The 14,049-nt window shown below is 43.5% G+C and overlaps 1 protein-coding gene across 1 annotated transcript in view; it reads right to left on the reverse strand.

Annotated features, from left to right (window-relative positions):
• The window catches only part of UGGT2 (UDP-glucose glycoprotein glucosyltransferase 2), a 297,148-nt gene that overhangs the window by 68,855 nt on the left and 214,244 nt on the right, over positions 1-14,049 (reverse strand). The window contains exon 28 of the mRNA XM_074962719.1: positions 4,711-4,869. Within this exon, the coding sequence (XP_074818820.1) occupies positions 4,711-4,869 (159 nt within the window). The remainder of the gene's footprint in view (positions 1-4,710; positions 4,870-14,049) is intronic.

Raw genomic sequence — 14,049 nt, forward strand, 5'->3', positions numbered from 1 at the left:
TCTCACTCCAAGAATAGAGGGACCGGATAGCATGCAAAAGTGGCACCTCATACTCCCACAGCACTTCCCACAAGACATCTCGGGGAATGCAGTCATATTCCTTCTCCAGGTCCACAAAATAAAGGTAAACTGGATTAGCAGATTCCCACAACACCTTGAGTATCTGTGAGCGAGCAAAGAGCTGATCCGTTGTTCCACGGCCGGGAGGGAATCCACATTGTTTCTCCTGAATCTGAGGTTCTACTAATGGGCATAACCTTCTTTCCAGCACCCTAGTATAGGCTTTGCCGGGGAGGCTGAGGAGTGTGATCCCCCTATAGTTGGAACACACCTTCTAGTCTTCGTCCCAATCTTTAAGAAAGACCACCCCAGTTTGTCAGTCCAGAGGAACTGCACCCACCTTCCACACAACACTGAAGAGGCATGTTGACTACAACACCCCAACGTTATCCAGTGCTTTCAACACGTCTGGGCAAATCTCGTCCACACCTGCTGCCTTATCACTACAAAGGCACTTTACCGCCGTATCGACTTCAGCATCAGAAATAGATCCGATCTCATTGGAGGTTTCTGGCACCAGAAGGGGGGCATGTCCATCGGACTGAGGATTTCCTCAAAGTGCTCCTACCACCTCTTAACAATTTCCTCAGTCGAGGTCAGCATTTCACCACCCATGCTGAGTATAGCCTGGGAACATCCCACTGATCCTTCCTAAGGTGACGAATGGTTTGCCAGGACATCTTTGAGGCTGTCCAGTAGTCATTCTCCGTGATATCTCCAAACTCCTCTCAAGCCTGGGCTTTTGCTTCAATGACCATCACAGCCGCAGCCCTCTTACCAGTTGGTACTTCCTCAGCTGTATCAGGAGTCCGGTTCGTAAGCATTGCTCAGAAGGCCTCCTTCGACTTGGCAGCTTCCCTCACCACTGGAGTCCACCAGCAGCACCTAGGGTTGCCACTATGACAGGCACCAACTGCCTTCAGGCCACAGCTTTTTGTGGTTGCCTCAACAATTGAGGCCCTGAAAAATGGTCCACTCAGACTCAGTGTCCAAGACCTCACCCAGAATGCAGGAGAAGTTCTTCTGGAGGTGGGAATTGAAGTCCTCCACTAGATGTTCCCAGGTGACTTGCACTGATCATTTGGGCCTCCTGTGTCTATCTGGCCAGCATCCCATGTGTCGGATCCAACTCACCACGAAGTGGTGATCTGCTGCCAGCTCTGCCCCTCTCTTCATCTGAGTGTCCAGAACATACGGTCTTAGGTCCAATGAGATGACTATGAAGTCAATCATCGATCTTTGGCCTAAGGTGCTCTGGTACCAAGTACATTTATGAGCAACCTTGTGTTTGTATATAAAGAACCTCTATGTAAAATAATGGGCTGTTCCCTATTCCTCTGATATCACAAGCCAATGAACCAATTACTGAACAGGATTTTTGGCTCCAGTCTACCTCTTCTCAATCAGACTTGCTTCTTGCTCTCCAGTTAAGACAGTCAGAGCTACTCTCAAGAAACTAAAAACAACTAAAAACCCTCTTCATCAGATACTTCATGGATGGGTCACTACAAAAACTAATTTCCCTCTGCTGATACTCACACCTTCGTGTCAACTGTTTGAAATGGGCCACCTTGATTGCATTGGCCTCATTAGCACTACAAAAGTAATTTTCCCTCCCTTGGTATTCACCCCTTCTTGTCAATTGTTGAGAATAGGCCACTTCCACCTTAATTGGCTCATTAGCACTGACCCCCCCCCACTGGATAAGGCAACTCTCATCTTTTCATGCGCTGTGTATTTTCCACTCCATGCATCCGATGAAGTGAGTTTTAGCTCACGAAAGCTTATGCCCAAATAAATGTGTTAGTCTCTAAAGTGCCACAAGGACTCTTCGTTGTTTTTGGTGATACAGACTAACACGGCTACCACTCTGAAGCCTCTCAAGAAACTGTGAATCTAAAACTCCAGCTACTCACAAACTTGGGGTTCCCGATTGGGTAATCTCTTTGGAGAAATTCAATTTACAGGTAGAAACAAATTTCCTATTCAGCTCAAGACTCCCAAGAAGGAATAATGATATATGCCTAACAGTATGTGAAACCCAGACGAGGCAGGCCTCTGAAACTGAAGGGGCATGAGAAAGGGTTACTTCAGATGATTCAATTATGCAGACTGAGAATGAACCCAGCATTTGCTGAAGTACCATAGCACACTTGTCATTGGTTGAATGTGAACTGAGTGGAAGGTGGCTGACTGGCATTTCTCGTCAAGCAACGGAGATTCTTTCTTTCCCTGTAAAGCAGACATGGCTAATATAAAATGAACTTAGCTCTCTGAGGAACATGGGACGCTCTCTGTGCTACAATAACTACATGCCAGAACTGAAAAGAACTCAGTTATGCAAAGCAGATTCAGAGGATGAATTGGATAGTAAAAAGCCCCCGCCCTCACCCTCATTGCTTCTTTACAATTTAAAAATGTGAAGATGTTTTTGTTTATTTGTGCTTTACAACAAATATTATTTACTGCTTGTTTCCCTGTATATATTTACATAATACTTGATGTATTTTATTTATTAAATTAGTGATATAACATAAAACAGCTTTATGTGTTCAAAAATTCTATTAGCAGTGGCTAAAACAGTGGTCACCATGACTCACTGTTATGATAGTCTACAAGAAAGGCTCAAAAATTAGCTAAGAATCCACTCAACTGACTACATGTGCTTTGCTCAATTACATAGCATGCTGGTGAGGCACAACATATAGAAATCCATTTATAATTCTGTTTTCATCTTTAGTGTTCAGAATATTTAATACTCTGAAGAAATTCCCTCCATTTCAGACAAAACCTCAAAACATGAATTTTTAAAGTAGATCTTTAAAAAGATCTTAAAAGATCTTAAAGATTTTAAAAAGATCTTCTGTACTTTTCACAGTATGCATCCGATGAAGTGAGCTGTAGCTCATGAAAGCTTATGCTCAAATAAATTGGTTAGTCTCTAAGGTGCCACAAGTACTCCTTTTCTTTTTGTGAATACAGACTAACACGGCTGTTACTCTGAAACCTGCCTTTTAAAGTAGTGGATTTTTTAATTATTTTTTCCATTTCTTTCATTTGGGTAAAAAGTACATAAGATCCCTCATGCCCATCCACCTAAACCACTTTGAATAGTGGTAATCCTACTACATAAATCTAGTCCCAAATATTTCAGTGAATAATACCATGCCAATCAAAGACAATGAAAATTAATGTTTAAGTGCTTCACTTTTTTTTCTAAATATTAAAAAAGCGTTAGGTTCCACACACCCAAAAGCCCTCTTTGGTAGAAGGGAAAACAATAACTAGCACTGTCTGAGAATATTTTAATATTGACACACTGCTGGCTGCCACTAAACCTTAGACTTCTAATAGTTAAGGAAACGTAAAAGACTATCCAGGTTACTTAACCATTAACTGGAATTCTTTGAATATATCACTTTCACAGATCCACATTACTGGGATTGAGTATCAAGTCAAATAAACACAAAACTGTAAAAAACAGTTCACAATGGAGAACCTTGTAGAGACTGCATCTATAAAAGGATAAATGCTGGTCCCAATCTTTAAATTCTGTTCAGAACCAGCACTCCAAAGACAAAAAGAGAGGGTAGAAGAGTTTGGATGTCAGAAGACAATATACTCAGAGAACTACAATTACTAGTAAGTAAGCAACCTAGTTTTCTCTCTTACAGAAATCTGTCCTACAGATCCTCATAAGCCTTGTCTATACTAAAAAAAAAATACACAAAATTGTGGTTAACAGTGCACAATAATGCCACCACGTGGCTCTGCACTTGTTCTGAGAAAGTTCAAATGCTACGCCATCATTACGTTAATGTGGACTGAGAACTTAGACTACAGGCACAGACATAATAGCAGTAATTGTGCAACTAGTGTTCCCACTAGCATTATTCAGTACACCAGTTATATCTTGGTCTTTCTGTACTCTGCTGGCCTGGGGTTACATTTTTCAAAAGCTCTTCATCTATACTTATTTCACTGCACATACTTTCTCACCAGGACTCACCTCTTAACGGTCACTGTGCAACTGAGCTGCTTCTGGGGCATTTCTCAGAAGAACATCGTAAGAGCATGTTGTCATGCTCACTGGCTCATACTGTCCATGAGAGTGTTAAAGAACAAAAGGCAAAATTTTCTAAAGTGCCTAAGTCCCATTAAAAAAATTACCTAAACACTTAGGAGCCTAAGTCTGGTATGATTACAGAAGACAACATATGATTCCTAGGAGACTTAGGCTCTTAAGTGCTTAGGTCCTTTTGAAAATGGGATTTAGGCACTTTTGAAAATTTTACTTCAAAACAATGTATTTAACAAGATGCAAACATGAAATTACTAATTGTGCTTCCCCTAAATACAAAAATAACAACAAACACTAATTCTGGTGAGACCTCAGTATTCCAAGTCCAAAGATAGCAGAAAATGAGCTGAGAGAGCAAGATCTGCGTGTCACCCTTTATAGACATCATCTCTATATTATTCAGTATATACATCGAAGCATAAAACTCTGAAGTATACTAACTACTTTTAGCAGTCCAGATTTCGCTTGTTAGAAAAGAATACTCGAAGAATGGGTATCTTGAAGAAATTTCATGAAGGAGAATGAACATCAAAACAAAACCCACAACCGTTTCCTTAGTCAATACCAACCAGATTGGCCATCACAGTGGTGTCAAACATAACAGAATTATTCTTCATGCCTAGAGTGAACTGTAATCCCCGAGGAGGTTGTCCAGTGGTCATATCAAAGCAATGTCCTTCAAGTAGTAGATATTCCAGTTCATACTCTGCTGTAACAATTCCTTCTACCTGTGGAAATTAACATTTTTATATCATTAGAACATCTGGTATTTTGATTTCTCATAACAAAGGAGCATATTACAATGATGGAAATTTTGGTTTTTCATAATATACCTTTTGTATAAATAGGTTACATGGATTTAATTCTTTCTTTTTAACATTTTGGGTGAATTTAGTGATTGTGAAAGCTGATGCAGACCAAGTCCTTTATTCATTCATCAAACAGATATAGTAAAGATTGGTAAGACAGTTGGACCTAAAAGGAATGGGGTGGGTGGGTGGGTGTGAGAGAGAGAGCATGAGCATGTATTAAGTGTGTGTGTATATAAATAAAACTTTATTTAGAAACATTTTACAGATAATATACAGCAATGTTTTTCACCATATGAATGTACAGTTCACTGTACTAAGCAAAGTTGGAACCACTGAATCACTGAAGTCAATCTCCCTCAAGCCTAAATGAAGGGTTCAACTTTAGGATTGAGAAAATATTTTGTTTCCCATGTACACTCAATCTTTGGTCTCTGTATCCTATTGTCAGCAACAGTGCTGACTGGCAAGGTGATTTTAGAGATGTGGATACCTATCTGCTAAGAAATGGGATGACATCACTTACTCATGTTGCATAAGCCAAACAGCCATCATCAGATAGTTCTAACTTTTGGTCATTTCCAAGCTGAATGAGATTGGCATCCATAACTCACAGGTGAAAAGCTTCATATCCATTTGTTAATTCCCAGAACCATCTAGTCCTCCATTTTCAACATTTTCGAATGGAAATCGAGTGTAAAAATTCAGAATTAAAAACAATTATTTAAACTGAAGCCAAAAGAATGTCTAACAAGGAAAAAAGCTCTTTCAATTGAATAAGAACCTGTGTATTTCTGCGCTGACAATTTAGTATTGAGAAACTGAAAAACGAAATGTTCAAGGTATCTATATATTAACAGTATATTGTTTATCTATTTAAAATATGTGATACAGTTTGACTCAGCTACATTTCTTTTCCTTTGGATAGTTTCTACTGGTGCCAATACATTTGCCCTCGTTTATACTGATCAGTGAGGCATGTAGTGATAATACAGAAAACATAGAGTTTATTAATAACCATAATGCCATGTATATTCACACACAGATCAGGATTCTTGATATAATTTAGGTCTAAGTCTTTAAACATGTCAAATTCCTGATACTGTTTCTGTGTTTCAAACAGGTTAAATAACTACCACAGCTAACGCAAACTCTTGCTAAGCTGTGAAGTAACATTTTCCCCCACACTTCCGCTCTGTGAGAAAACTGCAAAGAGGAGCCAGCCACAGATTCTAGCCAGTAAGGGCAGAAGCAGCCAATGCAGAGACCTTTGATCCTCTGGAGAGCTTTTTACAGTTTTGATTGGACTTTCTCGGCCTTTACATGATTGGTTGTTTGCTCCAACCCTCCCATTCCTCCTTCCTTCACAGATTCTTCACCTCAGCATCACCCCTCCTGGCTCTTTCCTTCAGTGTCCCCTACTTTAGCTTATCTCCTCTTAACGAAAAACTAAACAAACAGAGAAAGAGATAATGGAACTAACATGAGGTTTGTCACCATTACATTGCTCTCTCTGTTTGCATGTTGTACCCTTTCCCTCACCCTGTGTTTATCTTACCGCTTAAACTGTAAATTCTTCAAGGCAAAGTCTATCTTTTTGTTCTTTGTTCATTCAGCACATAGCACAGAGGTGGGCAAACTACGGCCTGCAGGCCACATCCGGCCCACGGGACCCTCCTGCCTGGCCCCTGAGTTCCTGGCCAGGGAGGCTGTCACCTCTCCCCGCACGCAATGCTCTGGGCAGCGGAGCGGCGAGCTCCTGGGGCAGTGCAGCTGCAGAGCCCAGCCTGACCCAGTGCTCTGTGCTGCATGGTGGTGGCGGCATGGCCTGGCTCCAGTCGGGCGGCACGACTGTAGCACCGCCAGCCACTGGTGCTCCAGGCAGTGCGGTAAGGGGGCAGGGAGTGGGGGGGTTGGATAGAGGGCAGGGGAGTTTGGGGTGGTGGTCAGAGGGAGGGGGTGTGGATAGGAGTCAGGGTAGGAACAGGGGTTTGAATGGGGGCAGGGGTTCTGGGAGGGCAGTCAGGAAGGGGGGGGGTGGATGGGGTGGCGGGGGGCAGTCAGGGCCAGGGGTGGTCAGGGGACAGGGAGAAGGGGTGATTGGATGGGGCAGGGGTCCCAGGGGGGCCGTCAGGGAACAGGGGGGATTGGACGGGGCAGGAGTCCGGGGGGGGGGATAGGAGGTGGGGGCCGGGCCACGACCGCCTCCCCTAACCAGCCCTCAATACAATTTCCGAAACCCAATGCAGCCCTCAGGCCAAAAAGTTTGCCTGCCCCGGACATAGCATAATGAGGTCCTGGTCCATGACTAAGGATCTTAGACACTAGGGTAATATAAAGAAAAAATAACCATAACAACCTCTTTTACCTTCCCTTTATTTTGTGTATTTTATGACTATATAATAGTAACGGACATATAGCAGATGAATCTATACTATTTGATGTAGTATTCTAAGGTACAATTTTACTAGATACATTTTTTTAAAAAGGCATCAATTAAGATTTAAGAAAGGCATTCTGTAATAGGCCCCTTCAGTTTGAGGAAATTTCATTGCCTAGACCAGGGGTCGGCAAACGACGGCATGCGAGCCAATTTTTAATGGCACGCTGCTGACCCCAGCAGACAGCAGCGTGCCATTAAAAATCCTGCCCAGCCCGGCCCGTTCTTCTCCGCCCCCCGCCCACCGCTCTCTCCTTGTAGGGCAGACAAGCTTCCCCCTCCCCCTGCCTCTTTCCCCAGCGCGCTGGGTTCCTGCCCCTCCTTCTCTCCCTCCCTGCGGCTGATCAGCCGATGGCCCTTGCTATTGAGGGGGAGAGGGAAAAGCAAAGCCGCAGCACGCTCTATGCTCCGGGGACCTTGAGGAAGGGGGTGGAATTGGCATATCCCCTCCAGCCCCCTGCCATGAGCCGCTCAGGGCAGGGAGCACCCCCACAACCTCAGCCCACACCCCCAGCCCTCTGCCCTGACACTCACACACCCGCAGCCCTCTGCCCTCACCTCTGCACCCCCGTCACACACACCCAGCCCTCTACCCTCACCCCTGCACCCCCCACACATCCCAGCCCTGACTCCGGCACCCCCCACACATACCCAGCCCCCTGCCCTGACTCCTGCACCCTCCTCACACCCCCTCCAGCCCCCTGCCCTGACTCCTGTACCCCCCACACTCCATGCCCTGACTCTTGCACTCCCCACATCCCCACCCCCACCCTGAGCACCAAACGGGAGCTCCTGCACACCCCCACCCCCCGCCACACTCCCACCTGCACCCCTCGCACCAAACGGGAGCTGCCTAGGTAAGTGCTCCACACCCAAACCTCCTGCCCCAACCCTGAGCCCCCTCCCTCATGCTAGCTCCTGGCCAGACCCTGCACCCCAGCTCCTGGCCAGACCCTGCACCCCAACCCCCAGCCTGCTCCTTCACCCCCAGCCCTGTTCTCAGCGCACTCCAACTCTTATCTCAGTGCAGAGAGAGGAAGAGAATGGCTAGAACCAGGGAGAAGATAGGTACCTACTCTTTGTGGACAGGGCCGGGACCCCAGACCAGCAGCGGGCTGAGCAGGGCCAGAAGCCGGGACCCTGGCTGGCAGGAGCGGGCGGACGGAACCCCAGACCGGCAGCAGGCTGAGCTGCTGGTCTGGGCTTCTGGTGGCCGGCCCCTTACCAGCCGGGTTCCCAGCCGCGGCCCTGCTCAGCCCGCTGCCGGCCTAGGTGAACGGAACCCCAGGCCGGCAGCGGGCTGGTGGTGTAAGATCAGCATTTTAAATTTAATTTTAAATGAAGCTTCTTAAACATTTTGAAAACCTTGTTTACATACGACAATAGTTTAGTTATATAATATATAGACTTATAGAGAGAGACCTTTTAAAGAATGTTAAAATGTATTATTGGCACGCAAAACCTTAAATTAAAAAGTGAATAAATGAAGACTCAGCACACCACTTCTAAAAGTGACCTACCCCTGGCCTAGATAGTAGCACCTCAGAATTACGAACACCAGAGTTACAAACTGGCCAGTCAACCACATACCTCATTTGGAACCGGAAGTACACAATCAGGCAGCATCAGCGACCACACACACACACACACACAGCAAATACCCCAGTACAATATTGTGTTAAATGTAAACTACTAAAAAATAAAGGGAAAGTAGCACTTTTCTTCTGCATAGTAAAGTTTCCAAGCTGTATTAAATCAATGTTCAGTCATAAACTTTTGAAAGAACAGCCATAATGTTTTGTTCAGAGTTATGAACATTTCAGAGTTACAAAAACCTCAATTCCTGAGGTTCTATGGTACATCCTGACCACAAAATACTGCAAATAGCCATTTAAAATAGAAATGTGATCAATATATAAATAATCTTTAGCAAAGGTATATATACACAAGGTATTTATTTTGTATTAAAGAAGTTGATACATTCAAATGGTACATGGAGAATCCAATGTGAAGTGTAAATTTTAAGGTGAACCAAACAAAATGTTTTAAGACCATAAAACCTGATTAACTGTATCACTGGCAGTTACACACAGAGTTTTACATATGAACCGATCCTACTATATATCACTGAGGTGTAGGCAATAATCAAGTACTGGCACAGAGGTATGTACAGCAGTTTTGTAGTATTTTGTTAAATGTTGTATGCTATTGGTGATGGGCCTAGCAACTCAAATGACTAAATTGCTGCTTGATGAACTATTAAACAAAAACAAAACCATTAAGGAGTGTGCAGAGACTTTATGCAAAGACTCTTTTTAATTTAAAAACTGATGTGTTGTTTACCCAATATATGACTTGGTTTTGTTAAGCTAAATACTTCTCAGAAAGTACGTACCTGAGTTAAACCCCTCCAAATGACTAAAACAGGCATCTCAAACTCAATTTACCTTAGGGCCAGTGCCAGTCCTCAAATCCCCCAGCGGACCGATAACATCACTGAAGATGGTGTTCGGAAAAGAAAACGTTTATATTGTATTTTTTATTTCAAATTTCTTAGGAATACTAAAACTGTCATACAACTTTATACAATTCTTTGCCTGCCAGAGAATTTTTAGTGTTTGCCAGACACCTGGCAGCGCTTCAGTTCTGTCAGTTTGTTGATGTTTGGCCTCAGTGACTGAGCAGTTGAAACCTTCAGGATTGCAGCAAGGTGTGCATCAGGTAGTTGTGTTCGGTATTTTGACTTGTTTATATTCATTGTGGAAAAAAGTGATGCTGCCTCCATGGCTGACTCTGCCCAGCAACTAATGATGATATCTCTGTCCCTCTCCCCCAGACAATGGGAGCTGCGGGGAGCAGTGCCTGCAACAAACAGTGCTGGTGCCGTGTCTGCCCGCGTCTCTCCTCCACAGGCCGCAGTGGGGAGGTTCTCGGGCCGCAGATGGTCCGCGGGACAGGACTTTAAGACCCCTGGACTAAAATGTATGATGTGTTTTAGTAACAAGTTTAGTCACAGGGAATGCCTACACAGCAAATAAAGGTGTGATTGTAATGCAGGGTAGGCATACCTGCATTAACTTTAATCTAAATAGTGCAGCTAACAATGGCTGTGAAGACATGGTGGCATTGACTTCAGTGTGGGCCAGCAACTTCAAGTAGGAATCCAGAGTCCCCATGGGCTTGTACTGGGGTGGCATTTGCTGCATAGGTGTACTCTTAGTTGTCTAGACATTACACTAAATCAGTAAGTAAATGAGAGCATTGAGGCTGGGGAAATTCATTACCCGAACTAAACTTAGTACTGTTTGTAGCAGGAAACTGCTTCTTTACAGTAAAAGTTACTCCAAGAAAACCTGAGAGTTTCAAAGAATTCAGCTTAAAAACCAGACAGATTTTGTGGTCAAGAGAACTAATGGCTTCTTAGGCAAAAAGAGGATGACACTTTGAATTGGCTTGTAAGATTTTATCACTATCTGAACCTTTGGTTAAAGTAGCATAAAAGCTTATGGCACTGGTGAAATTCCAGAGAAATTAGAATAACTTCAGCATTATTACGTGCAAATTATACTGTGGATTTAATGTGTAATAGTTCTGTGTGTAGCAAAGCTTGACAATGAGTATCACCTGAACAAGCTAATTTGAACAGAGTTGATATTTTTTGATAATTAAATAACTTGTCTAAATTTCAAAATTCTACCTCAGACCTGTTTAGTTTAAAAAGTGACATAAATAGTCATATAATTTGATTGGTATTTGTGATCAGAAATAAATGAGGATCTATATTTAAGCTTCTATAGTTCTAGACTGGTACCAAAATCACTGGCCCAGCCTAGTACAGAACTAGGATAAAAGTTTGCCTTTGTAACAAACTTTTGTTAAGACCATGAATTAATTGAACTGACTTCTTATCTCTTGAAAATCATAACATCCCATATTGAGTTCAATTTTTGACATTGTTTATCCTATCATCTAACCATCTTTATTTTATTTTTTGTAATGGAAAATTTCTTACCCAATAATTCCTTTTCTGCTAGCAGTATCCTCCACAATTCTGCTACCTATGGGCTATTCCCTTGCTGACTGCAGTTTTGATAGGCAGTTCAAAGTTGTAGCACATCCTGTGCTAGCCACAAACCCTGCTCTGGCTAGCTGCTGGATGATTCATTCCAAAGCTGTGTAAAAACTTGTAGAAAATAATTAGTAACAATGCCAACCAATTAATTATGTACACTAAGTCCGTCCTTGCTTATGTGGTAACTATCCAAATAAAATGTTGACTCTCAGATGGAGAGCCATCTGGAGTGGGTAGAACTGTGGGAGACACTGCTAGGAGAAAGGAAATGATCAGGTAAGAAAAGTTCCATTCTGTATCCCAGAATCTCCCACAATTCTTCCAGGTATGGGAAGTAGCAAGCATTGGATAGGAGTAAGGAGGGACAGGAGAACGTCCAATAAGAGGAGGAAGGAAAAAAAACAACCTCTTTCAGAATTGCTCAACCAGCAAGGTTATAATTGGACAACCGCCTGCAGCAGTCTCATACTAAAGGAGGCCTCTGTGGAAAGCAGAAAGTCCATTTCATCGTATCTGTTAACCAACGACCATGTCGCTTCTCTGAAGATCCGTGAAGTAGAAGCACATGCTCTTTCAGTCCAAGATGTTGACATGGATCTTGTGGAATATGCCTTGACTCCTTGTGGAATAGGCACACTGGATGTCTTGTGTCTCTCGATACACAGTCTGATCCATCTGGCCAAGGATAGATTGGACACTCTAAGGCCCTGACACCTTGGCTGAAAGGAAACAGAGAGCTTGATCTCCTTGTGAATCCTGTATGCCTGATAACAAGTTTTAGTGCTCATCTGACATCCCAGGTGTGCATAGCTTCTCAGTTGGTTTCTGTGGCTTTGGACAGAATGAAGGGAGGACAACTTCCTGCAAGGCACAGAAAGCAGAATTTGTCTTTGACAAGAATGTTTCAGGAGTTCTTAGAACCCCTTTGTCATCATGGAACACATAGTAAGGTTTCTGTGTAGATAAGGCTGCCACTTCTGAAACTTGTTTGGTGGATGGGATGGTGACCAGAAACAGGTTTCGATGGAGAGGTAAAACGGTGGTAGAGATACTAGAGATTCAAAGGGATGCATAGTTAGGGCTTTCAGAGCCCGTGGAAGATTGATCTCACCAGTAATCTGGCCAGTCTAATGGCGCTGAAGAACCTGATTACATGATAATTCTCAGCTAGGGAGCCCAAGAATCCTCCAAACAGTATACTACTGAGGGTTGACACCTGGCATGCTTGGCTGAACTCTCTTATCCACTCCTTCTTGAAGGAAGTCCAGCATAACTGGATTCCAAGGATCTCTTGGCTTTTGTTTGTGCTTTTGACACCAAAGACTGAATTTGGTCCAGATGGAGGCTTTCAGGATGGAAGCTGTCCTAGAAGAGAGCTGAATGCCTATCACTTTGGAAAATAAGCTAAGCATAGTTAACAGTTCCTTTTCAACAGTCAGGCTGTCAGACGAAGACAAACACTTCAGGCAAACTCGCTGGTAAAGATAAACAGTAAAACAAGTTTACTGACAACAAAACAGATTTTAAGTGGTTATCAGTGATAGGCAAAAAGTCAGAGTGGCTACCAAAATAAAATATAAGCAAGGTCTAAACTTTCCACCTTATTAGACTGGGCAACATCTAGATTAAGCAGTTTTTCTCATCCCACTGGATACTGCAGTTCATATTACACAGGTTTCACCCTTGAAACCTGGGCCAGTCTCCTCTGTTGGAGTCTCCAGTCTTCCGAGTGTCCTTGTTGCTTGGAGCGTAGGTTGAGGGGAGGAGAAAAGGCCAAACATGGGGCCACTGTATTCTGTTTTATACCCTTAGTCCATGTGTTTGGAGAACACAAGTCCAGGCATCTCTGGTGGGCATTGCTGAGTCACCAGGCAAATATGAGCAATTCCCCTGGTGTGGCCTTGTACAAGTGAGTCATTGCATTGTAGCTCTCATTGCTGGACAATGGCTGGTGATGTCTGTTCAGCACCCACCTGGGCATTGGTTACTTCCCTCGTCATTGTCTCTGGAGAGCTAGTATCTGGGCGCTTCCCAAACCCACAGCATATTTTAGTGACAACCAGATAACACAATTCTCATAACTTCATATGCATTATATTCCATATATATTCCATTATATATATATGGAACAGTGGGTTTAAGCAGATCATAGCCTTTCCCATGATTCCTTACAATGCATGCTTTGTATGCAATATCACAATTATATACAAATGATAAATATGGGGGTTACGGGGTGCACCCCCAAGGTATACTATGGCACATTAGTATGTGGTGTAACCTCCTCCTCTAGTCTCCTCAGGAGGTTCTGGAGAGGGAGAATGGTGTAGGAGAATGCCTTGCTGAGATCATAGTTGGTCATACCATGAGGGTTGAGGTCCAGACCAAGGGTAGACCTGGGTTGGTTGTGGTAGGAAGCATAGTAAGAGTGATGGGAGAGGCCCTCCTCCTTTTCACTATCCAACTCTCCACTGGAAAATGGTGGAGCCGATACGGAGACCGGAGTGCCCAGTACCGATTAGAAGAGACTCTGGTACCTCAGATACCCTGAGGTTCATAGAGAATTTAAATTCCACCAGTGCCCAGTGCC

This window comes from Natator depressus, chromosome 1 (genome assembly GCF_965152275.1).
Source record: "Natator depressus isolate rNatDep1 chromosome 1, rNatDep2.hap1, whole genome shotgun sequence".
In the NCBI taxonomy this organism is placed as follows: domain Eukaryota; kingdom Metazoa; phylum Chordata; order Testudines; family Cheloniidae; genus Natator; species Natator depressus.